This window comes from Phacochoerus africanus, chromosome 9 (assembly GCF_016906955.1).
Source record: "Phacochoerus africanus isolate WHEZ1 chromosome 9, ROS_Pafr_v1, whole genome shotgun sequence".
Classification (NCBI taxonomy): Eukaryota; Metazoa; Chordata; class Mammalia; order Artiodactyla; family Suidae; genus Phacochoerus; species Phacochoerus africanus.
In genome coordinates, this window is record NC_062552.1 from 54,266,964 (window position 1) to 54,294,428 (window position 27,465).

General features: G+C 43.1%; 1 protein-coding gene across 3 annotated transcripts in view; it reads left to right on the forward strand.

Moving 5' to 3' along the window:
* CRTC3 (CREB regulated transcription coactivator 3) overlaps window positions 1-27,465 on the forward strand; it is a 105,565-nt gene that overhangs the window by 9,612 nt on the left and 68,488 nt on the right. For all 3 annotated transcript variants that reach the window (XM_047797376.1, XM_047797375.1, XM_047797377.1), the window contains exon 2: window positions 99-197. In XM_047797376.1, the coding sequence (XP_047653332.1) occupies window positions 99-197 (99 nt within the window). The remainder of the gene's footprint in view (window positions 1-98; window positions 198-27,465) is intronic.

The window sequence follows — 27,465 nt, forward strand, 5'->3', positions numbered from 1 at the left end:
CACTCTTGAGCCATTTCACTTCGGAACACCATACTTTGATGCTTCTTTCAGATCTTTGCCGTCATCTCTCATCAGCTTTGAAATCTCTCTCTCCCCAGGTTCAGTTTCAGAAGCTTCAGCAACTGCGCCTTACACAGTACCACGGAGGGTCCTTACCCAACGTGAGCCAGCTGCGGAGCAGTGCCCCTGACTTTCAGGTACCTGTGAAACTTAACTTTCTTCAAGCTGAGTGGAGTGTAAAAAGATAGGCCACACATTTCCCTTGGAAAGATGAAGATAAACTGGGCTTAGATATAATTCAGTCCTCTTTGGAGAAGTCCATTGTTCTTTTTCCTAGTTGCTGCATGGTAAGACAATGTTATTGCACAGTTGGTCTAAGGCAGCGCTGTCTAATGAAAATATAATGTGTGCCATGTCTGTAATTTACACTTTTCTAGCAGCCACATTAGAGGAAAAGAAAGCCATGTCATTAATTTTATTTTATTTATTTATTTTTTTAATTTCTGTTTTTTTTTGTCTTTTTTTTTTGTTGTTGTTGTTGTTGCTGTTGCTATTTCTTGGGCCGCTCCCTCAGCATATGGAGGTTCCCAGGCTAGGGGTCCAATCGGAGCTGTAGCCACCGGCCACCGGCCTACGCCAGAGCCACAGCCACAGCAACGCGGGATCCGAGCTGCGTCTGCAACCTACACCACAGCTCACGGCAATGCCGGATCGTTAACCCACTGAGCAAGGGCAGGGACCGAACCCGCAACCTCATGGTTCCTAGTCGTATTCGTTAACCACTGCGCCACGACGGGAACTCCAAATTTTAATATTAAATAATTACTTGACCCAATATATTCAAGATACTATTATTTCAACATATAATCAGTATAAAAACATCAATGAGATCATATTTTTTTTGCATCTTCTTTGATTGAAATCAGATGTGTATTTTACACTTAAAGCACATCTTAATTTGTACCAGTTATGTTTCACTACCTTCATGTGGCTAGTTTGTGTCGTATTGGACAGCACAGATCTGTATTGCATTTAGATTAGTGCAGTGTCACAGATGCTTCAGTCATTCATATTAGTGAAGAGTCTTGTTCAAAACAATGTGGAATTAGTGATTCAGACAATGGTGTTTGATACCGTTGTAAAGATCTAAATGAGATTTACACATCCTAGTCTCTGAAAAATTAGGCGTCTGACATTCTGATTACATAGTTTAAGATTTGGGGTTAAATCTGAGATATAAACTTTAAGGTGAAGTATATCTTTGTTCATTTGGATGCCTCTTCATTTTAAAACTACTCCCTCCTTTTTTTTTTGTCTTTTTTTTCAGAGCCATCCCCTGGCATATGGAGGTTCCCAGGCTAGGGTTCAAATTGGAGCTGTAGCCGCTGGCCTACACCGTAGCCACAGCAACACCAGATCCAAGCTTAGTCTGTGACCTACACCACAGTTCACAGCAACACTGGATCCTCAACCCACTGAGCAAGGCCAGGGATCGAACCCGTGTCCTCATGGTTCCTAGTCAGATTCGTTTCCGCTGAGCCACCATGGGAACTCCATACTCTGGTCCTTCTTTGCTGTGAGATCAGGTTCATTTGTTTGATGATGTCTCATAAAAGAAAAGTATTCCTTAAATGGAAACTTCCATGTGAGAGTGCTGATAGGAACTCTTAAATATAATGTGATTAGAAAAAGCACTATGTGAGTATGTTTGTACCTTATTACACTGGAATCTTGTCTTTAATGTAATGAATTGGAATCCTGTATTAGAAACTTCTCTTTATAGCTCAAACTCTCCTACATATTAGCCTCTGTCCAAATAAAGCAGATCTCTGTTTTATACTGGATTTCATCCTTCAGAAAATAGTACATTGTCAAGGTATGCTGTGTTTGAGATGCTGATTTTGTGGTACTTTCCTTTAGAGGAATATGGAATTTGCTATAGTAAATAGGATGCAGTGATAGTCCCTGGATTTCCTAGGATTCTTTCTTGGGGTGCTTTTAAAAAGTTTGAAATAGTCACAGTCTTACAGAAAAGTTGAAAGTACAGTGAAAGTAACTTTTTTTTTTCTTTCCCTGTGCTGACCTGATGCCCTATCTACCCCCAAACACTTCACTATTAGTATTTCCTACAAGCAAGGACATTGTTCTGCATGACCTAAACAGAGCCATCAAAATCAGGAAATTGACAGTGATGCGTTACCATTTGATCCTGAGACCCATTTAAGTTTCCCCAGATGTCCCATTACTGGCATCTGTAGAGCACATTGACTTTAGTCTCCTTCAGTCTAGAATAATTTTTCAGTCTTTTATTTTTGACATTGAAAAATTATTTTTGACTTTCAGTTCCTTGCCACCTGTGAAGGTCACAAGGCAACTATTGTGTAGAATATCTGTCAGTTCAGATTTGTCTGCTGTTTTTTTTTTTTTTTTCCCCCCAGGATTAGATTCAGATTATGCGCCTTTGGCAGGAATAGCCAAAGTAGTACTGATATTGTATCCCATTAAGCAGGTGATTTTTCATTTTCCTGATTACCTTTTTTTTTTTTCTTTTTAGGGCCACACCTGCAGCATATTGAAGTTCCCAGGCTAGGGATCGAATTGGCGCTGTGGCTGCTAGCCTATGCCACAGCCACAGCAATGCTGGATCCAAGCTGCATCTGCAACCTACCCTGTAGCTTGCGGCAATGCCAGACCCTGAACCTACTGAGCGAGGTCAGGGATCCAACTCGCATCTTCACGGACACTATGTCGATTTCTTAACCTGCTAAGCCACAATGGGAACTCTTCATGTTCACTTTTATCACTTAATTAAGGTAGTTTTTGTCAGTCTCCATTCTAAAGCTACTCTTCTCCTTTGTTAATTATACATACTTTGTGAGGAGATACTTTATCCTGATTCTCCTCAACTTTCAATTTGTACATGTCTTTATTTCTATACATATGGTTTTATGATTTCTTATTTTATTCAGTGGGTTATGATCTATAACTAGTACTGTTATTTTGACCCTCACATTATCCTGATTCGGCCAGTAGGAACCCCCTCCCAGGATTTTTGTCAAACTGATAAAAAAAAGAGAATCCCAGAGGCATAGAATTTTTTTTTGAGCAAACATTTTTGAGGTGTAATGTACATAAATTGCAATTGACCTTTTTTAGATTTATGGTTTTGGGTTGTGTAATTACCACCACAATCAAGATATAGAACAATTTTATCATCCTTAAGAAGTTTCCTTAATATCCTTTTGTAATCTCTTTCCACCTCCAGCCTCTGGAACCACCGATCTGTAGTTTTGCCTTTTTCAGCGTGTCCTGTAAATGGATTCAAAAGTATGTAGATGGAGTTCCGATTGTGGCACAGTGGAAGCAATTTCACCTAGGAACCATGAGGTTGTGGGTTCGATCACTAGCCTCGATCAGTGGGTTAAGGATCCGTCCGGCGTTGCTGTCAGCTGTGGTGTCGGTGACAGACTGAGACTTGGATCCCATGTTGCTGTGGCTGTGGTGCAGGCTGGTGGCTGTAGCTCCAATTTGACCCCTAGCCTGGGAACCTCCATATGCTGCAGGTGTGGCCCTAAAAAGACAAAAGACCAAAAAAAAAAAAAAAAGGTATATAGTTGTTTGAGTTCTTTCACTTAGCATATTGCATTTGAGACTCCTCCATGTTGTGGCCACAAACTGGGTGGCTTAAAACAAGTTTCTCTCCCAGTTCTGAGGCTGGGAGTCTGAAGTCAAGGTGTCTCCGTGCTCTCTGGAGATTCTAGGGAAGAACCCTTCCTGGTTGCATCCTTGCGTCGTGTTGGCTGCCATGGGCCCTGGCGTCCATTGGCTTGTAGCTGTCACTCCACTTTCTGCCTCCATTGCACGTGACGTCCTTTTCTGTTTGTCTATGTCTCTGTGTCCCAGTCTCCCCCTCCCTTCTCTTAGAAAGACACCAGCCATTGCATTTGGGGCCCACCGTACTCCAGTGTGACGTCATGTTAACTTGTTTACACCTGCAAAGATTCTCCTCAAATAAAGTCACATTCCCAGGTATTTGGTGTTGAGACTTGAGCACATCTTTTGGGGAGAACATGATTCAGCCCACGACAGTGCAGTTATCAGTAGTTCATTCTTTTTATTCCTGGGAGGTCCTTGACTGGCAGTACTATAATTCATTTATCCCTTCATCACTTAATGGGCATTTAGATTGTTCCAATAAAGAGAATCACAGCCAGTTTCTGTGTAAACGCTAGTGGGGGAACTGCCGGATCATACGGTAAGTATATATTTCACTTTGTAAGAGACTGCCAGACTGTTTGACAGTGTGGCCCTGCCATCTCATTTCCACCAGCAATGTGTAAGGGTTCCAGTAACTCTGCACTCTCTCCTTGGTATCTCAGTTGTTTTTTTTAATTGTGGTCACACACACACACACACCATAAAATTTATCATCTTAACTATTTTTGAGTGTACAGTTCAGTAGTGTTAAGTATATCCACATTATTGTGCAACTCATCTCCTGATTTTTTTCATCTTATAAAACTGAAACTTCATACTCATTAAACAACAGCTTCCTATTCGCTCATTCCCCAGCCGCTGGCAACCACAGTCCACTTTCTGTCTCTATGAATTTGACTACGCTAGGTACCTTATGTAAGTGGAGTCACGCAATGCTTGTCTTTTTGTGACTGGCTGATTTCATCTAGCATGATGTCCTCAAGGCTCATCCATGTTGTAGCAGGTGACAGGCTTTCCTTCCTCTTTAAGGCTGAATAATACTTCATTGTATATATATGCCACATTTGTTTATCCATTCATCCATGGATGGACACTTGGGTTGCTTCCACAATTTGGCTGTTGTGAATAATGCTGTTATGAACATGGGTGAGATCCTGCCTTCAATTCTTTTTGATACATACCCAGAAGAGGAATTGCCGGATCCTATGGGAATTCTGTTTTTAATGTTTGAAGAACGCCCATGCTGTTTTCCACAATGGCTGTACCATTTTATATTCCTGCCAGCAGTATGCAAGTGTTCCAGTTTCTCCATGTTGTTATTATTTTGTTTTATTTGTTTCATTGGTTCTGTTTGTTTGTTTTGTTTTGTTTGATAGAGTAGTCATCCCAGTGGGTGTGAGGTGGTGATGTGTCAGTTTAAAGGCTGTGATCATGCTGGTACATGTTTAGTGGTATCCTGTGGCATTTTTTTGTTTTATGTCTTTTTGTCTTTTTAGGGCCATACCCTCGGCCATTCCCAGGCTAGGGGTCTAATTGGAACTGTAGCCGCAGGCCTACGCCACAGCCACAGCAATGCCAGATCCTTAACCCACTGAGCGAGGCCAGAGTTTGAACCCTCAACCTCATGGTTCCTAGTCGGATTCGTTAACCACTGAGCCACAACGGGAACTCCTTGGTATCCTGTGGCTTTAATTTGCATCTTCCTGATGACTAATGATGTTGAGCATTTTTAATGCTTATTTGCCACTCTTCATTGGATAAGTATATAGTTTTTTGTTTTTTTTTTTGTTTTTTGTTTTTTTTTGTCTTTTTTGCCTTTTCTAGGGCCGCTCCCGCGGCATATGGAGATTCCCAGGCTAGGGGTCTAATCAGAGCTGTAGCCGCTGGCCTACACCAGAGGCACAGCAACTCGGAATCCGAGCCTTGTCTGCAACCTACGCCACAGCTCACGGCAACGCCAGATCCTTAACCCACTGAGCAAGGTCAGGGATCAAACCTGTGACCTCATGGTTCCTGGTTGAATTTGTTAACCACTGCGCCACAACGGGAACTCCTGGATAAGTATCTGTTTAAATCTTCTGCCCAGTTTTTAAATTGAGTGTTTATTTTCTAATTATTGAGTTGTAAGAGTTCTTGATTTTTTTTTTCTTAGGGTCACACCTGTAGCATATGTAGGTTCCCAGGCTAGGGGTCGAATCAGAGCCGAAGCCACCAGCCAGCGCCACAGTCACAGCAACTTGGGATCCGAATCTTGTCTGCAACCTACACCACAGCCCACGGAAAAGCCAGATCCTTAACCCACTGAGCGAGGCCAGGGCTCGAACCCACATCCTCATGGATGCTAGTCGGGTTCGTTAACTGCTGAGCCATGGCGATGAGAACTCCTCTTGATGTGTTTTCGATATCTGCATCAGATATGTATTTTGCAAATGTTTTATCCTAGTCTGTGGCTTATATTTTCATTTTCTTAAAGAGCAGGAGTTTTACATTTTGATGAGGTCCAATTTACCAATTGTGTTCTTTTGTGATTTGTGCCTTTTATGTTTTGTGTCTAAGAAGTCTTTGCTTAACTCAAGGTCACAAAGTTTTTTCCTATGTGTTCATTTAGAAGTTTTATAGTTTTAGCTTTTACAGTTAGGTGTAATTTTTATTTATTTATTTATTTATATTTATTTATTGTCTTTTTGCCTTTTCTAGGGCTGCTCCCACAGCATATGGAGATTCCCAGGCTAGGGGTCAAATTGGAGCTGCAGCTGCCAGCCAATACCACAGCCACAGCAACGCAGGATCCGAGCTGAGTCTGCGACCTACACCACAGCTCACGGCAACGCTGGATCCTTAACCCACTGAGCAAGGCCAGGGATTGAACCCGCCACCTCCTGGTTTCTAGTCGGATTCGTTAACTGCTGCGCCACGACGGGAACTCTACTTGTGTGTAATTTCAAGTTAACTTTTTTATGTGATGCAAAGTATGCGTTGGAGGACCACTCTTTTTGCATATGGATGTTGAATTGTTCTAGTGCCATTTATTGAGAAGATTTTCTTTTCCCTATTGCCTTAGCACTTTTTTTTTTTTTTAAAGCGTTTACAGGTATGTTTTATTTTATTTCATTTGCTTCTTAGGGCCACACCTGCAGCGTGTGGAAGTTCCCAGGCTAGGGGTCAAATTGGAGCTGCAGCCGCCGGCCTACACCACAGCCACAGCAATGCGGGATCTGATCGGAGTCTGTGACCTACACTACAGCTCACAGCAACACAGGATCCTTAACCCACTGAGGGAGGCCAGGGATCAAACCTGCATCCTCATGGATCCCAGTTGGGTTCATTAACTGCTGAGCCACAAAGGGAACTCCACTTTGGCACCTTTGACCACATATGTGTGGGTCTATTTCTGAATTCAGTCTTCTGCTCCGTCGATCTCTGTGCCTGTCATTTTGCTGTGTCACACTGTCTCAACTGCTCTATCTTTATACGGAGGCTTGGAATCAGGTAGCAAGTGTCCTTCACCTTTGTGCTTTTTCGAAGTTGATTTGCTTATTTTAATTTCTTTGTTTATCTGTAGAATTTTAGACTCAGCTTGTTGATTTGTACAGAAAACCCTGCTGGGATTTTATTTTATTTTATTTTTTGTCTTTTTGCCTTTTGAGGGCTGCTCCCGAGGCATATGGAGGTTCCCAGGTTAGGGGTCAAGTGGGAGCTGTAGCCACCAGCCTACACCAGAGCCACAACAATGTGGGATCCAAGCCACATCTGGAACCTACACCCCAGCTCACGCAACGCCAGATCCTTAACCCACTGAGCAAGGCCAGGAATTGAACCCGCAACCTCATGGTTCCTAGTCGAATTCGTTCACCACTGAGCCACGACGGGAACTCCCCTGCTGGGATTTTAAATGGGGTTGCACTGAATCTGTAATCAGGTTGGGAAAAATCTGACATCTTAATACTGAGTTTTCTAATCCATGAACATGGTACAGAAGCAGAAATTTTGATTCAAGTTAAGTTGCTTATAATTACTTATTTAAACACAATCTGCTTCTTTTAGGTCATTTTAGAGTTTACAAAATATTTTCACATCTATTATTCTACTCGATCTTTCATATGTTAGTAGCATAACACTGTGTTAATATTGAGTAAAGACCAATTTTCTATTCCAGTGGAGGATCTAAAAGCACATTCTTTTCCTCTAACCCATTGGGCCCTTATTCAGAGAACACAAACTTATCAGATGAGTAAACCAAAGTAAGCTTTTCAGGCTGCCTTCTCATAATCCTTAGCAAGGGGCAGGCCATCAGTCAGAGGCAGCTAGGGATACAGCCCTCCTCTCTCTAGGCAGGACCAGGCACATGAACACTGAAGGCAGAGAGAGGAAGTGGGCATTATCTGCTTCTCTGAGGGCTCGGACTGTCTCTTCTGGTTCTTCCGTTCTTGAGCCTATTCTGGCCTGCAAAACTGCAAGAGCACCTGCTGGCTGTGCAGCCTGATTGGCAGGCAGCTACAGAGAGAGGGACAGAGGGCGTGTCTTTGTACACCTCTGTCTGGGCCCAGCTTCAGCCTCTCATTGTAGAACCCACCGTCCTTTCCAGTGCTAGCCGTAAAAAGTAATCACACTTTTTACTTTTCTGACTACCAACAAAAGCGATTTAACAAAAGTGTGCCATCTTGTTTATAACTGAAGTTTTACAAGTTCTCACTAATTTAGGGAACAATCTAGTGGCCAAAGGAAGAAAGCCCTGTTGCAAGGCAGTAAAGACCCGGACGACCAGATCCAGAATGGTGATTTTTCTGAGACCCCCGGCCAATACAAGTGGGTATAATGAGGCCTAGAGTAGGCATAGCAAGTCTGTAAGAGAAACAAAACTTAAAGATTTTGAGTCTTTGACTCTGAGTTCAATGTTAATGGCTTTCCTTTGCTGTATTTCCTTTAAAATTTTTATAAGATTCTTTTAAAAATGATTGGCTAAAGATATATCTGTTCAATTCAAACAAATGAAAAACATAAGTAGGAATATTAACCTCAAAATATTACTACTAAAAATAGCTGACATTTTGTGAGTGTGTCCTGTGTGCCGGACACTGCATTAAGCTCACTATATAGTTACTTAATTTTCGCAAAAACCCATTGGGATTGGATATGTATTTGGTAATTGTCAGAGCCATTATTTACACAGCAACGAATTGCAAAAAGCAAAAAACGAGTAAAATGATGGGAATTCCTGTTGTGGTGCAGTGGAAACGAATCCAACTAGGAACCATGAGGTCTTGGGCTTGATCTGTGGCCTCCCTCAGTGGGTTAAGGATCCGGTGTTGCCATGAGCTGTGGTGTAGGTCACAGACATGGCTCGGATCTGGCACTGTTAGGGCTGTTGTATAGGCTGGCAGCTATAGCTCCAATTGGACTCCTGGTCTGGGAACCTCCATATGCCAAGAGTGCAGCCCGAAAAAGCAAAAAAAAAAAAAAAAAAATCTAGTAAAATGAGGAGACTGTAACAGCACAGTTGTTGTATGTTCTTAATTCACTATAGTGGTTGAATCAGTATTCAAAATAAAGGAGTAATAATCATTAGCAAATCAGGACTATTAGATACAAAAACTTATTCTCTATAATTTTTTCATTAAAAAGGTAAGATAACTTTTTTAGATATTCATAGACAAATTTTGAAATCAACACTTTTTTGGGTATAAAAGTGATGCTTGCTTATTGTAGAAAACCGATAACACCCTTGTTCACATTTTGGCTCTTTTCTTTCAATAGTTTTGTTGTAACTATAAATATTTTTAACAAAATCAGTGTCATACTGCATATGTTGTTTTATATTTTCTTTGTTATGTCATGGACATCTTATATGTTTAAGAGATCTTCAGAAACATTATTTCTAGTGATTTATGGTATTCTAGCACATGGATGTGCCACAATTTATCGAACTGCTCCTTTGCTGTTGGACATTTGGGTTGTTTTCACTGTTTATTCTCAGGATATGTGTATGTGTTATGTATGCATTGTATGTATAAATTGATCATATACTAGGCCGAAGAATTTCTCAGTCAGTTAAAAAAGGTAGTTCCCATCATGGCTCAGCAGAATGAATCTGACTAGCATCCATGAGGATGTAGGTTCGATCCCTGGCCTTGCTCAGTGGGTTAAGGATCTGGCATTGCCGTGAGCTGTAGTGTAGGTCGAAGACAAGGCTCGGATCTGGCATGGCTGTGGCTGTGGTGTAGGCTGGCAGCTGTAGCTCCAATTTGACCCCTAGACTGGGAAACTCCATATGCTGTGGGTGCAGCCCTGAAAAGACAAAAAAAAAAAAAAAGAAAAGAAAAGAAAAGAAAAATGAAAATTAAAAAAATCTACCATCATGATGATTGCAAGCACCTTCGCAGTCCCAGTGCACCTCTCAGAGCTCTTCCTGGCCCTGGTCCTCCCCAGTGCGGGCCGTGAGGGCCTCACCAGGGAGAAGGGGCAGAAGAAGCAGGTTCAGACAGAGGGTGGAGATCTGTGTACTCAGCACACAGCTCAGGGCCCCCTCTGAGCTTCAAGGAGCTGAATTCCAAGAAGATGAGAAGCTAGTATAGTGAGACAAGAGAACCTGCTTCTCCCTGAATATCCGGAAGCTAATGCGGCTTGTGTAGGGCCGGATGGTGAGGCAACAGGACACCTCTTCCTGATGGAAGAGCTGAGCTTCCCTGACGCTCCCTGGACAGCCTGGTGTTAAAGGACCCCAGGCCCTTTAGTTCCCCCTCCCACTGAGCCTCCTCGGACCGCCTGCAGAATTCTCCTACCCGCATCTCTCCATCACAATAATAAAAGTCACGTATTAGAGTTGTTGTGAGCATCTAATGAATGCAGGATAAATGCAGAAGCGCTTTGGAAACTGTAAAGTGCTAAGCACCCATCAGTTATTAACACAAACAGTGCTCAGGAACAAATTTTAATGTAGGAAGTTTGTATTTATCATTTTCTACTTTTTTTTCCCCCTGTGCTCTTCTCCTTTCCATCCCGCCACAACGTGTGCTGTCTGGTATGGTCGTCACTAGCCATATTTAAATCTTTAAGATGAAGTGAAATCGGAGTCCCCTCTCTGGCACTCTAGGTTAGGAATCCAACTGTAGCGGTTCAGGTCCCTGCAAAGGTGCAGGTTCCATCCCCCAGCCCAGCGCAGTGGGTTAAGGGATCTGGCACTGCCGCAGAAGCGGCTTGGATGCAGTCTGTGGCCCAGGAACTTCTATATGTCATGGGTGTGGCCATAAAAAGGAAAAAAAAAGGATGAAATGAAATGAAAGTTTCAGTTTCTCTGTCATACAAGCCGCAGTTCAAGTGCTCCGGAGCCCTGTGTGGCACTCTCACACAGCGCCCAAGTCCCCATTTCAGCACCGGCTTAAGCCTTCACCTGCACCTAAAGTCCTCTCCCTCCTTTCCTTCATCAGCTAGTCAGATTTCTTTTTTTTTTTTTGTCTTTTTTGCTATTTCTTTGGGCCGCTCCTGTGGCATATGGAGGTTCCCAGGCTAGGGGTCTATTGGAGCTGTAGCCTGGGGCCTACGCCAGAGCCACAGCAACACGGGATCCGAGCCACGTCTGCAACCTACACCACAGCTCACGGCAACGCCAGATCCTTAACCCACTGAGCATGGCCAGGGACTAAACCTGCAACCTCATGGATTCGTTAACCGCTGTGCCACTACGGGAACTCCAGATTTCTTTTTTCTTTCTTTCTTTTTTTTTTGTCTTTTGTTTTTTTAGGGTTGCACCTGAGGCACATGGAAGTTCCCAGGCTAGGGCTCTAATCGGAGCTACAGCTGCCAGCCTAGACCCCAGCCACAGCAATGCCAGGTCCAAGCTGAGACTTCGACCCACACCACAGCTCACGGCAATGCCGGATCCTTAACTCGCTGATTGAGGCCAAGGATCAAACCCGCAACCTCATGGTTCCTAGTCGGATTCGTTTCCGCTGTGCCACGATGGGAACTCCAGCTAGTCAGATTTCTGTGTCTTGGCTAAAGCGCTTGTTTGGATTACAAGAAAAGTGTTCTGATTAAATTTCACTAAAAAATTATAGGATCGTCCTAGAGGTTATCTTACTAAGTAAGTCAGAGCAAGCCAAATACCATATGATATCAGTCATCCATGGAATCTAAAGTATGACACACATGAATTTATTTACAGGGCAGAAACAGACTCACAGGCATAGAAAACCAATTTTTGGTTACCAGAGGGGAAGAGAGGTGGGAAAGGGGTAAATTAGGAGTTTGGGATTACAACTACTGTATATCATATAGGTAAACAACAAGGTCCCACTGGATAGCACAGGGAACTAGAGTCAATATTCTGTAAGAAACCATAAAGAAAAAGAATATATATGTGTATATGTTTAGCTCAGTCACTTTACTGTTCCCCTGAAACTAATACAGCAGTACCAGCCAACTATACCTCAATTTAAAAAATAAATAAATAAAAAATTTCAACCTCCACTTCCCTACTCTGAGGCACATGCATTTCAAACGAGGATGCCTGCAAAATCAAATCTCCACTTGGCAGAATTCCCCACAATAAATGGTGGAAGTTAACCTGGAAGACTGTGTAGTTTTTCTAAATCTCATCCAGAAGCCCAAGGTCACTGCCATGTCTCATTATATCTAATAGTATTTGGCAGTAACCTTGGGCTTCTGGATGAGATTTAGAAAACTACACTTACAAATTATTTTAGCATGCATTATTTCTAGGAAAGATTCTCACTGATTGCTAATATCTATCTTATGATACATCCTAGTTTCTTTTCAGAGAGTGATATTTTTCTGACTTTGTCCCTAAACTGTGTTGAGGAGTTTGTACCTCCAAAACTAGGTACACTTTGCAACTGTTATTTTTTTTTATTTTTATTTTTTTACTATCAATCTCTGTGTTTAATTTGCTTCCTGGTTTGCCTTTGATTTTGACTTCCAGTGGGATGTTCTTCTCTTCTGCCTTAGGAAATAGAAGCACAGAAAGTTAGGGACTTACTTAATAGCTTTGGAATGTGCCTCTGTCCCAGAATAGGAACTGTGACCAAGAATATGGTTGTCATATTTTTAATACAGATTTGAGTAGTACTTTTCCCCCTTCCTTTGTATCTAACCATACATGTTGAATAGAAAACTTATATAGAGCGAAAGAGAAAAGTAGACAACTCATGAATCTCTAGTCGTTGGGAATTATACAAGGGGCAAAGTAACACTGGCCCTACACACTGAATTAGGAGCATCTGCATCCATGAGAACTTGAACAAGAGACCTGGCACGTTGACCCTTTCATTCTGCCTTTCACGCACTCCCAATTGTTCATACGATGGCGGGTCAGGACTAGCATGGAGACTCCAAATAATGCTTTCAAGACTGAAGTGCATTTCATTCATTTAAATTTTGTGTATGCCAAAAAAGTGGAAAGAGACGAGAACTTGTCCTGAGAAGTCCATCCATAGGATAAAACCAGCGGTCTGTTTGAAAAGAAATACTGCGAGGACTGCAGTGTACATTTCGCTCTCAAAGAAGAGCTTTAGCCCAGTACAGAGGCTGCATAGTATGATGGCCGAAAGGTCAGACTCTGCATCACATCTGGCCTCTGCCACCTTTCAGCTGGGTGACCTGGGACAAATCATTTAGTATCTGAGCCTCAGTTTCCCCACCTGTAAAGTGAGGATGGTAGTAATGCTGATATCAGGGTTTTGTCATGAGAGAATGAATGAGTTTATATATATATATATATATATATATATATATATATATATATATATATATATATATATAAAACACTTGCCTGGCATGTTAGAGGTCTCTCCTCTTGTCATCAGTGCCCCCCACCCCACCGCTACCACCACTGTAATTGCTAGCACCACCTCTGTGGCCGCCTCTCCAGCCACTACTGCCTCCCGGGCTTTGGCATCAGCCTGAGTTGAGTTCTAGCTCTGCTACCACTTAACTCCTTGTCTGCATTTGTCAAATAGGAGTGTTAATAGTGTCCTTCCCAGGGTCCTGGTGAAGATGACACCGGGATGATGTGTGTGGGGGGCTCTGTGCCCACACCTGGAGCCATCAGCAGCTTGTTGCTGTGGCATCGTTACTGCTGCAGCTCTCAGCCAAGGTGTCACCCACCACAGAGTGCCGGGCTCCGTGGTGCATTGCGTCACAAGTAATTTGTTCTTATTAATAAGCTGCCAATGCTTGAGAATTATTTTCAAAGGTAATTGGAGCTAAGTCAAGGTGATCCCCACATAACATTGCTGCTCGCTTCCCTTTTGAAATGTGGAAGGGTGCCTGGGGGGTGGGGCCACCCTGGGTACACCTGCTGCTTTCTTGCAGCTGAAAGTTGAGTGCTTCGTGTGAGGCAGAAAGCAAGTGTGAGACATGTAGGTCTGGGGGTGTTGTCCTTTCTGCCACAGAAGGTACTGTTCGCAATCTCCCACATTCATGCCCCTCCACATGGCAGACCTCTGTTCCTGCTGCTTGTCAGACCAAAGTGCCACGGTCCCCAGCCCAGCCACTCTTATGCTATCCAAACATATGTAGATAGCAGGAGAGTACTTGTTTTGACTGTTAAAATCTCTTTCCTTATATGTGAAACTGCTCCTGTGACTTGCCCCGACTTTATCCATTAATAAATATCTACTGAGTGCCTGTTAGGAGTAAGCTAATATTGGGCTTACAAAGAGAATGTAGAGAATATCCATTTAAGATCTTATAAGAAGTTTGAGAGACAGGTTGTGTACACAAGAACTGTAGCAGGAAAACATTGGCTCTAGTGTTCTTTTTCTATTTTAGCGTTCATTTTTAAACTTTTATATTTAGGAGAAGTACTATATTGTGTCTTCATTATAAAAGTAATGCATGTTCATTGTGTAAAATTTGGATAATATGTTAAAAAAGGAACAAAAATTTTCCATATTTCAACAACTAGAAATTACCATTTTAAGCTTTCTTTTTTCCTCCCTTTTTGTGGCTGTACCCATGGCATATGGAAGTTCCCAGGCCAGGAATTGAATTTGAGCTACACCTGTGACCTACACCAGATCCTTTAACCCATTGTGTTGGGCCAGGGATCAAACTCGTACCTCTGCAGTGACCTGAGCTGCTGCAGGCAGATTCTTAACCCACTGCACCATGGCAGGAAATGCACCATTTTAATGTTTTCAGTTATTTAAGTTATTTTTCACGTGTATTTTTTTTGGCAGCACCTGAGGCATGTGGAATTTCCTGGGCCAGGGATTGAACCTGTGCTGTAGCAGCAACCAGAGCTGTTGCCATGACAACGCCGGATCGTTAATCCCCTGTGCCACAAGGGACCTCCTCATGCATTTTTTTTTTATAGGTAATTCTCCATATTTATACCCTTTTAAAAAAATTTCAGCTATGGAGTTGCCATTGTGGCTCGTTGTTAAGAACCCGACTAGTATCCATAAGGGTGCAAGTTCAATCCCTGGCCCTGCTCAGTGGGTTAAGGATCTGGCATTGCTGTGAGCTGCAGTTGTAGGTCACGGATGCAGCTTGGATTGGCATTGCTGTGGCTGTGGCTGTGGTAGAGGCCACGAGCTTCAGCTTGGATTCGACCCCTGGCTTGGGAACTTCCATATGCCGCAGATGCGGCCTTAAAAAGATGGAAAAAATTCAACTATTATATATTCATTATTTCCCTAAGTTATTAAGATGCTTTATAAGTATAATTTTAATAACTAAGTAATATCTTAATCACAGATGACTTCTCATTGATAACCGCTCCGCCTCTATATTGGATATTTTGGTTGATTCTGATTTAAACATCTTTTGAGTCGTCTGTGTTTCTTATCACAGATTCTCATAGGTAGAATTATTCACAGAGTAGAAATACCTGTAAGATGATTAATACGTGTGGCTTTGCGAGTTTTGCAAAGATGTTTAACCTCGCAAAAATTTTGACTCCGATGTGAACATTTGTTGCCTTAATATTTGTTACCTCAGGTTCTCAGCCTTTGTAGAGCTGACATCCCAAGTGTTGACTATTGAAGAATGACTCCAAAGTTCATGGCTTGAGTAGTTTGCATATTGACTGAAGCACAAAATGTAATCACATGAACCTTGAGGCTGGTGTGCAGATTGGGTCCCTTGGCTATTAAGTGACCAAGGCTGCCCTGCACGTGTTTCACGGGGGCATCATGGTGCTGTCTGCAATATCTCTTGTATATTGCTTTTATTTTATTTTATTTTTAAAATTTTTATAATGATTTTTATTTTTTCCATCATAGTTTATATTGCTTTTAAAACATTATTTTTTTTAAAACAGAGAACCTTTGTGAAAACTAAAATGGTCATTAATTTATGTCGTACACGTAGGCGTAGAAAAATCTGACTGTCGGAGAAATCTGACTAAGGAAAAAATGAGGAGTTCCCATCATGACGCAGCAGAAATGAATCCGACTAGGAACCATGAGGTTGCAGGTTCAGTCCCTGGCCTTGCTCAGTGGGTTGGGGATCTGGCATTGCTGTGAGCTGTGGTGTGTGTCGCAGACGCGGCTCTATCCTGCATAGCTGTGGCTGTGGTGTAGGCCGATGGCTACAACTGTGATTGGACCCCTAGCCTGGGAACCTCCATATGCCATGGGTGCAGCCCTAAAAAGACCAAAAAAAAAAAAAAGAAAAAAGAAAAAGAAAAAATAAAAAAATGAATTTGCACAGCTATTTCCCTATTAGAAAATTGAAGATTTACTTTCTCATTGGTTTGCTACTATGTGTTAACCTGTCACTTCTAGAAAATAAGTACAATTTTGTTTTTGGTGCCAAGCGAAGAAATTATTCTCTTTATAATAAGTCATAAAATGGTTGTATATCTATTTGTCATAAAATATGAAAAGAAATACATTAATGAAGTCATCAGACAATGAGCTGCACAGATATGTCCCTCTTTGTTTTAATTTTAAAAGAAGTTCTTTGTATTTTGGTGGAAGTGTCTTACATTCTAGCTGGGAGAGAAAGGGAGTAGAAAGCAGTTTAATCAATGTCTAGGAGTCAGAGAACACACTGAGGAAAAGAGGCGTTGCTTAAACCAGTCGCACGTTAATCTCCACTTGACTTTGTACTTTTCAGTAGAACCACCCACCCTCCAGCTCCTAACACCACAATCTCGAGCAGTTTCCCCGCTTTGTTTGAACTGCTCCCCTGTCTCTCTTTTTGGTGACAGGAAGGTGGTGGTAGCTACAGTTGCTTCCTGCCTGGTCCCCGAAACATTTCTTGCTTTATTTCGCAGGCCCTTGGCAAACGAGCACCCCCAACTCTTCTGATCGCAGGACCTGCCTCACCCCCCCTCCTGACTAAGGTCTCAGACACTTGCAAAGCGTGGGGGGGGGTTGGCTCTCGAGGGGACTCCTATTTCTGCACACCTGGGGCTTTCATATAGTGACCTGATCTTGTGGCCCTGCCCAGTAGGTTAAAGGCCTAGACTCAGTCTGCAATATGCCAACATCACCTGGATGATATGGCTGCAGGCAGAGATGGAGTCAGGTCTGTCTGGTTTCTGGCTTCTGGTGGGGCCTTCTTCCCCAGGCTCCAGAGGCCACGTGACCCCTGACTAGCCAGCCTCTTGCTGTCTCTAAATCCCAGCTGGAGCTGAGCAGAGGGCCTGAGACTGCCTCACACACTGTAATTGGCTTCAAGTCACCATTGTTGGCCTTGCGCCTCAGCTTTGATAACTGGACTCTTGTCTGCTTCTGGGTGCCAGAATCCCATGGTAACCTGCCTTGTATCCCTGCGCCTTGTTTTTGTCAACCTCCCTCCCAGAGACTGAAGTCCTGCCCTGAAACAGTGACCAAGGCACTTTCCTGAGGTCAGCCACCCATTCGGCCTTTCTGCTCGGATTCCAGAGTGCCCCAGATTTCTCGTTGTCCCGCAGTGCCTGCAGTCAGGAAGCCTCTGTTCTGGATACTTATCTCAGCAAATGGCCACTCTGTTCTTCCAGTTAACTCAGGCCAAAACCTTGCAGTCATCCCATTCTCTCACCTCCCACATCTGAGCCTTCAGCAAATCCTTGGTTCTATGTTAAAAATATATCCAGCATCTGGAGAAAGACAAACACCATGTGATACCATTTATATCTGGAATCTAATATATGACACAAATGAACCTCTCTGCAGAAAAGAAACAAACTCATGGACATGGAGAACAGACTTGTGGTTCCAAGAGGGAGGGGGAAGGAGTAGGAGGGCCTGGGATTGGGGATTAGTAGATGCAAACTGTAGCATTTGGAATGGGTAAGCAATGAGATGCTACTGTATAGCCCAGGGAACTGTATCTGATCGCTTGTGATGGAAGGTGATAGAGGATAATGTGAAAAAAAAGAATGTGTATGGATGTATGGCTGTGTCACTTTGCTGTGCAGCAGAAATTGACAGAACATCATAAATCAGCTAAAATAAAAAATTGATATATGTATGTGTGTGTATATATATATATATATATATATATATATATATATCCAGAATCTAACTACCCAGGTCTGAACCACTGTGGTGTCTCTGCCCCAAATTCTTGCCAAGAGCCTCTGGATTTGTGTCCTGGCTTCGGCTTTCACCCTTTTCAGTTTTTCTCAACACTGCCATCTGAGTGATCCTTTTCAAAGATGAACCAAATTATATCACTTCTCTTTTCAGAATCCCCCCTCAGCCTCCCATCTCTCAGCGTAAACCCAAATGCCAGTGCAGTCCCAGCCCCGTAAGGCCTGCTACCTCTCTACTCTTACCTGGTATACCCTTTGCTCTTACCTGTGCAGTATCCTTTCTCGCTCACTCGCTCCACTCTGGCCACCCTGGCTTTTTTCTCTGCTCCTTGGACCCTTTCTAGGATCTCACTGGCAGGAATGCTCTTCCTCCAGATGTCTTAGTGGCTTTCTTCCTCACTTCTCTTAGCTCTTTAATCAAGTATCTCCTTTTTGGTGAGGCCCCTCCCTCTTTTCTTTCTTTTTTTTTTCTTTCTTTCTTTTTTTTTTTTTTGGCTTTTTTAGGGCTGCACCTGCAGCATATGGAGGTTCCTAGGCTAGGGGTCCAGTTGGAGCTGTAGCCACCGGCCTACAAACAGCCATAGCGATGCGGGATCTGAGCCATGTCTTCGACCTACACCACAGCTCACAGCAACACCAGATCCTCAACCCTCTGAGCGAGGCCAGGGATTGAATCCACAACCTCATGGTTGCTAGTCAGGCTCATAACCACTGAGCCATGACGGGAACTTCCAGGCCCTCCTCTTTAAAATCACAACCTCACATCCTCTTTCCTGCTTCATTTTTTTTCTCCTTCTCACTATCTCAACATACTATATATTTCTTTTTATTATCTTATTTATATTCTGTTTCCTCCATTGGAATGTAAGCCCCATGAGATCAAGGGCACTTTGGTTCACTGCTGGTTTTTGAGTCTGGAACAGTGGCTGGCCAGGGTGTGAATTCATTAAATATTTGCTGAATGAATGAATCGGGTAGTTGAGTATTTGCTGTGTGTCAGCACTGTTCCCAGCACTTTATTGCATTACCTCATTTAATTCTCAAAATAACCTTATGTGATGGTACTTTTGTGAGTCCCATTTTGCTAGTGAGAAAACTGAGTCTTATTATAATGAGAGGTTAATTGACTTGATCAAGAGAATCCGAGCAACTATACAAATAATTAGATAGAGCATCATGTTAGAACAAACATAGATTTTTAAATTAGACAAATCCACATTTTGGTCCCAGCTCTGTCAGTTATTGGTTAGGTTAAAAATTCCTTAAGTTTCAATTTCCTTAATTATAAACTATGGACAATTGTTCTACCTCTCAGGTAGAAGGATTTCATGAGATCATAGATAAGTTATTTTTGTTTATATTTTCCTGATTCAGCAGTCAACAAGGTTGATATTTTTTTCACATATTTATTGGACACTCAGATTTCTTCCGGAATTTCCTATTTATAAACTTTGCCTAGTTTTCTTTCTTTTCTTTTTTCTTTGTTTCTTGTCAAGTTGCAGGAGTTCTTTGAATCTTAGATATATACATTGTCCTCTGTGTTGGCAAATAATTTTCCTCACAGTGTCGTTTGCCTTTTTTTTTTTTTTTTTTTTTTTTTGCCACATCCATGGCATGCAGAAGTTCCTGGACCAGGGATCAAACCTATGCCACAGCAGTGACAGGGCCAGATCTTTAATCTGCTGAGCCATGAGGGAACACCTATCATTTGTCTTTTTTTTTTTTTTGTCTTTCTTTTTTTGGCCATACCCATGGCATATGGAAGTTCCCAGGCTAGAGATTGAATCTGAGCCAGAACTGTGACAACACTGGATACTTAACCCACTGTGCCACGCCAGGGATTGAACCTGCATCACCTCAGAGACAAGCCGGATTCTTAACCTGCTGTGCCACAGCAGGAACTCCTCATTTGCCTTTTGATAATGTGTTGGAAACTTCTTTAATTCATATAAATGCATACCTCAGCGTATATATACTCTCTGAGGTATATATACTGTGAATTCAGTTGTGAATTCAGTTTCAGACAACTGCAATAAAGCAAATATCACAATAAAGTGAGTCACACAAATTTTTTGTTTCCAAGTGCACATACAAGTTATTTATACACTATATTGTAGTCTATTAAGTACCAATGTACACACATTAATTAAAAAATACTTTGGGGAGTTCCCATCATAGCACAATGGAAATGAATCCGACTAGGAACCATGAGGTTGCGGGTTCAATCCCTGGCCTCGATCAGTGGGTTAAGGATCCGGCGTTGCCCCAAGCTGTGGTGTAGGTTGCAGGCACAGCTCGGATCTGGCATTGTTGTGGCTCTGGTGTAGGCCAGCAGCAGCGGCTCCAATTGAACCCCTAGTCTGGGAACCTCCATGTGCTGTGGGTGTGGCCCTAAAAAAGACAAAGGAAAAAAAAAAAGTTACTTTGGGAGTTCCCATCATGGCATAGCAGAAATGAATCTGACTAGTATCCATGGGGATGCAGGTTTGATCCCTGGCCTTGCTCAGTGGGTTAAGGATCCAGCATTGCACAGAGCTGTGGTATAGGTTGCAGAGGTGGCTCGGATCTTGCATTGCTGTGGCTGTAGCAGCTATAGCTCTGATTCCACCCCAAGCCTGAAAATTTCCATGTGCCTTGAGTGCAGCTCTAAAAAGACAAAAACAAAAAAACAAAACAAACAAACAAAAAACAGCTTTGCAGTTCCCTGGTGGCTCAGTGGGTTAAGGGTCTGGTGTTGTCACTGCTGTGGCATGGGTTCATTTCCTGGCCTGGGAACTTCTGTATGCTACAGATGTGGCCAAAACAAACAAACAAACAAACAAACAAAACAACTCTATTGCTAAAAATGCTCACCATTTTCTGAGTCTTTTGCATGTGGTCATCTTTTTGCTTATGGAGGGTCTCGCCTCCTTGTTGATGGCTGCTGTTTGATCAGGATGGTAGTTGCTGAAGGCGGGGGTGGCTGTGGCAATGTCTTAAAATAAGATAGCAATGAAGTTTGCTACATGGATTGACACTTCCTTTCATGAATGGTTTCTCTGTAGCAGGCAAGGCTGTTTGATAACATTTTGCTCACAGTAGAACTTTCAAAATTGGAGTCAGTTGTCTCAAACTCTGCTGCTATTTTATCAACTAAGTTTATGTACTATTTCAAATCCTGTGTTGTCATTTCAACAGCCTTCGCAGCATCTTTACCAGGAGTGGACTCCATTTCAAGAAAACCCCTTTCTTTGCTCATCCGTATGAAGCAACTTCTATTAGTTTTATCATGAGATGGCAGCAATTCAGTTATATCTGCAAGCTCCACTTCTGATTCTTGTTCTCTTGCCTTTTCCACCTTATCTGCAGTTACTTCCTCCACTAAAGTCTCGAATCCCTCAGAGTCATCCTGGAGGGTTGAGATCAACTTCTTTTAATGTTGCTCTTTTGACCTCTTCCCATGAATCATGAATGTTCTTTTTATTTATTTATTTATTTATTTGGTCTTTTTTTTGTCGTTTAGGCTGCACCTGAGGCATATGGAGGTTCCCGCTTGGGGTCCAATCAGAACTGTAGCCAGCAGTCTACGCCACAGCCACAGCAATGCGAGACCTGAGCCACCACTACCTACACCACAGCTCACTGCAGTGCCAGATCCTTAACCCACTGAGCGAGGCAAGGGATCAAACCTGAGTCCTCATGGATGCTAGTCGGGTTCGCTAACCACTGAGCCATGATAGGAACTCCAAATCATGAATGTTCTTAATGGCATTAGAATTGTGAATCTTTTCCAGCAGGTTTTCAACTGACTTTTGTTCAGATCCTTCAGAGGAATCACTGTCTCTAGCAGCCGTAGCCTTACGAAGTGTACGTCTGAAAATAATAAGACTTAAAAGTTGAAATTATTCCTTGATCCATGGGCTGCAGAGTGCCTCTATGTTAGCAGGCATGAAAATAGCATTAGTCTAATGCATCTCCGTCAGAGCTCTTGGGTGCCTTGTCAATGAGCAGGAAAACCTTACTGAATGGAATCTTTTTTTCTGAGTAGTAGGTCTCTACAGTGGGGTTAAAATATTCAGCAAACATGTTGCCAACAGATGTGCTGTCCCACAGGCTTTGTTGTTCCATTTAGAGCCCACAGGCAGAGTAAATTTAGCATAATTCTTAAGGGCCCTAGAATTCCCAGAATGGTAAGTGAGCGTTGGCTTCAGCTGAAAGTTTCCAGCTGCATTGACCCCTAATAGGAAAGTTAGCTTGTCCTTTGAAGCTTTGAAGCCAGGCATTGACTTCTCCTCTCTAGCTGTGAAAGTCCTAGATGGCATCTTCCAATAGAAGGCTGTTCCATCTGCGTTGAAAATCTGTGGCCACCTTTGTTAATGATCTTAGCTAGATCTTTGGGATAACTTGCTGGCGCTTCTCCATCAACACTGCTGCTTTACTTTGCTCTTTGATGTTATGAAGATGGCTTCTTACCTTAAACCTCCTGAACCAATGTCTGCTAATTTCAGACCTTTCTTCTGCATCATCCTCACCTCTCTCAGCCTTCATAGAATTGGAGAGTTAGGGCCTAACTCTGGATTAGGCTTTGGCTTAACATAATGTTGTGACTGGTTTGATCTTTTATCCAGACCACTCAGACTTTCTCCATGTCAGCAACAGGGCTGTTTCCCTCTCTGAACATTCATGTGTTCACTGGGATAGCGCTTCTGATTTCCTTCAGGAACTTTTCCTTTGCATTTACAACTTAGCTACCTGTTTGGTGCAAGAGGCCTAAATTTCTGTCCCTCCTGGCTTTCGTCATGCCTTCCTCCCTGAGCTCGATCATTTCTAGTTTTTGATTTAAAGTAAGAGATGCATGACTCTTCCTTTCACTTGATCACTTAGGGGTTATTAATTGGCCTCACTTCAATATTGTTGTGTCTCAGAGAATAGTGAGGCTGAGGAGAGAGAGAGATGGGGGAACGGCTGGTTGGTGGAGCAGTCAGAAGACACTCACATACTGCTTACGTTTATTGTCTTCTATGGGCATGGCCTGTGGTGCCCCATACCAGTTACAATAATGGGAGCTCCCATGGTGGCTCAGAGGTTGACGAACCCAACTGTTATCCATGAGGATGTGGGTTTGACCCCTTGCCTCACTCAGTTGGTACAGGATCTGGAGTTGCCCAGATCTCTGGTGTAGGTAGTAGACGTGGCTCAGATCCCGCCGTGGTTGTGGCCGGCAGCTGTGGCTCTGATTGGACCCCTAGCCTGGGAACTTCCATGTGCTGCAGGTGTGGCCCTAAAAAGCAACAACAACAACAAAACCCAATTTCAATAGTGACATCACTGATCACAGATCACCGCAGCAAATACACTAATAATGAAAAAGTTTGACATATTGTAAAAATTACTAAAATGTGACATAGAGATGAAGTGAGCAAATACTGTTGGCAAAATGGTGCCAGTAGACTTGCTCCATGCAAGGTTCCTACAAATCTTCAATTTATAAAAAAACACAACATCTGCAAAGCATAGTGAAACCACGTGTATCTGTAGTTAGAGATCCAGTGTTAGTGATTGATCAAACCAGTAAGAATACAGATTTATTCATTCAGCACATATTTACTGAGTGCTAGAACTTCATGGCATGGTCATTCGGTTAGGACAGCTCTGAATCCTGACTTTCAATTTGTGTCACTGATGGTGGCTCTCAGCTTCAGTTTTAGCAGATCCTTGAAAGAGAATGTGTGTTCTCAGAGTCAAGTAGACCCCAAACACTTCCCAGACCTCAGCCACATAATCAGAAATTTCACAAGAGCCCTGGAATTTGTGGTCATGGCTCCAAATGATCAGGCAGACGGTGTCTGTTCTCTCCCTGCAACTCCGCCTCGTTAATGGAGCAGATGGGAGACTGCCCTATGAGACTTGCCCTGTGGGGTGTGCGCCAAAAGCAGCCTCAGAAACTAGATGCATCCTTCAGGCGGTCAGAACCTGGGAGGCTCTTCTGCAAATATGGGACATGTTATCAGGCTACCAGCTATGCAAGTCCTCAAAGGCCTGGGAAGTGTGGCAGTGGGGACTAAGAGCAGCAATCAGATGCCACCTGCCCAGCCTGTAGGTCCAGTGTCTCTGAATAGCATATGTCCTGTGAACGAGCTATGGCCAGGTTTCACCCTCTGGTCCAGGTTAATTTTGTGGAGACATCTCACACAAGAACTGTCTTTTAAGCCCCTTGGGGGTTCCGCAGAATGGGTCTCTCAGAAACCTTTAATAGCGCAGAAGTAAGTGCTTGTTTTGAAAAAGCAGCTTCAGTAAATCTCTTCCATAAACTTCTACAACCTGCCATCCAGTGCATCGACATAAACACAGTTTTCATGCTCTGCTTCACTATCTCAGCATGTGGTCAAGAGTGCAGTCCTGGGAGTCAGACTGGGGTTGTCATCACCAGTTTCACCACTAACTAGCGTTGGGACTTTAGACAAGATCCCTAACCTCTCTGTGCCTCAGCTCACTCATCTGAGACGTGGCTACTGAGTAAAACCTAATGGAACATTGTTGTGAGGATTTCATTAGTTAATGCATGCATATCTTTAGGACAATGCCCAACACATAGTTATTGCTCGAGAAATGTTGCAAAGTTCCTGGTGCAAACTCTCTTATTGGATGAAATACTAGAAGCTTGGCCTAGCGCTCTAATTTGACTTCAATATATTGTTGGTCTTATTTCTCTCTCTTTCATTGCAAGTACCCTATATAGGGCTAGTGAACTAAGTTTTTGCTATTTATATAAAGCCACTTAAATTCCAGGCAGGCTACTTATGTCCTATTCATTCTTCACTGACGAGATGGAAACACTTTTGCTGAAAGTCTTCACTGGCTCATCCTGTGGTCAGCCAGGCTGTGTTTTGATCCCCTGACCCAGTGCAGCTTCCAGGAAAGGCAGAAGGAACATGCAGATGGAGAAGACAGACCTGAGCGGGGGCAGAGCCAGCACCCAGGCAGGGCCCTGGTCTCCTGATTCCCTCATGCTGATTTCATGTTAATCCGTTCAAACCACATTAAGATGAAATAATCCTCTTACTTTTCTCCTGTAATTCAGCCTCTGAGTGCCAGATCATACAGAGAGATAGAGAAGAGGCACTGCATTTAGAGCAGTGATTGTCTGTCCCTGAACTTTTACGTTCTCACATTTTGGGGCATTAAAAACAGCCAAAGTTTTGTTCTGATTCCCTGCAAAGTTCCAGCATAGTCAGGAGTCAGAATGGGTCCCTGTGTTATGAAACAGCCAGTTTTTACACTTTAGACTTTAAAAATGAAGGTTTAGTTGTTTACTTTGGATGTTTTCCAAGAGTCAGATTCAAGACTCTACCCCTGATGCAAGGTCCCGTAGTGGTTTTCCCATTCAAAGGCAGTAGTCTGTGCGTCAAGGAATTCCCTGGATATGGAAATTGGCTGCCTTGGTAACAGCTAGTTAACTAACCTTTAGGGAACGTGAGTTCAGAAAGCTCTCCCCATCCATTTTCTCTTGCTTTGGAGGCAGTCACCATGGTAACCACCTTTTTTTTTTTTTTTAATGGACACACCTGGAAGTCCCAGGCTAGGGGGTCGAATCAGAGCTGCAGCTGCCAGCACAGCCACAGCAGTGCTAGATCTGAGCCATGTCTGAGACCTACACCCCAGCTCATGGCAACGCCAGATCCTTAACCCAGTGAGCGAGGCCAGGGATCAAACCTGCATCCTTGTGAATACTAGTTGGGTTCTTAACCCACTAAGCCACAGGGAGAACTCCAGTAACCACCTTTTTTATGCTAGTTTGCTTGAGTACAAGGGGGGAAAAACACTTCCCCACAGACAGTCATTAGATAGAAGGTTAACAGTGGTGAGAAGAGTACAAGCAGTTTCTGAATACCTGACTATTTGGGTACCTTGTGTTGTTTAATCCTCACATCAGCCCTCTGAGATAAGTATCATTATCCCCATCTTGCCGGTGCTTAAACAGTAACATGCCCAGGGTCACGCAAGCGGTAAATGATGGAGACAGGATTCAAACTCAAGTTTATTTTTCTCAGGCTTTTGCTCTTATTTTGCAAATTCAGTAGTATGGACAAAGTCAGTTCATTTTCAGTTAGGAAAACGTTTCATTCTTTCTTTTTCTCAGTCTTGGTAGAGGTCTTTTTCTGGTCCCCTGCGGCCATCAGATGCCCAGTCGAATATGACTTTCTCTTGGTTCCTTCTCTTAGATTGTTTGTTCGCTTGTCAGCCACCCGAGAAATCTATTTGCCAGTTTAATCCTACTTTCAGTCCTTTCCTTGACTGAGTATGATATCTGTCCTTGGGTTAATCTTTTTTTTTTTTTTTGTCTTTTTGCCTTTTCTAGGCCTGCACTCTCAGCTTATGGAGGTTCCCAGGCTAGGGGTCAAATTGGAGCTGTAGCCACCGGCCTACGCCAGAGCCAGAGCCACGTCTGCGACCTATTCCACAGCTCACAGCAACCCACTGAGCCGTGATCCTTAACCCACCGAGCGAGGCCAGGGCTCGAACCTGGGTCCTCATGGATGCTAGTCAGATTTGTTTCCAGTGAGCCACGATGGGAGCGTCTGCCCTTGGGTTAATCGTAACTGAACAGAGATTTTCACACCGGAACTTGGTCGGGAAAGGCTAGAGCTGGGAGGCTAGAGCCAGGTCAAGGGGGGAGGCATCAGGTAACAGGAAAGAGTGAGACGGGGAAGGCAGGCAGGGTCCAAACAGTCAAAGAGCTAGTGAGGATGGGGAGGGTGGTCCCAGATGGGGCCCCACAGGCTGTGACTCTTTCCCTGCTGCCGAGGCTGTCCGCCAGGACGCCTGTGGCCTAAAGGAGCTCAGGGACTTGTTGAATTAGAGGCCATCCTTATCTCTTCTTACTATCTCTCACCCACCCTCTTGTCATTCATGAAATTGCTCAAGACAAGCTTTCTACTAGTTTGTGCCTGTTCAGCCTCTAAACAGTTTGAGGGGTTAATTTAGAATTAATTAATTGAGAACTATCATTCAGAAGGTTTGAAGCAGCTTGTATGTTAAAATGTAACTCAAAATGAAGCAGAGAGCAGGCTATTAGAAGGGTAACATTTAAGGGAAGCAAAGCATACCCTTGACTGGGCTTCCGCCAGTAACGATGACTGTAATTTGGAACACAAGTCTTTCTGTGAAGACTGCTCGCCCTGGCAGATGAAGCAGAAGTCTTAGAACCAGGATAGGCCCTGTAGCTCTTTTGATGCAACACTCTTGCATTATAGGTGAGAAAATTGTGAGCAGGAAAAATT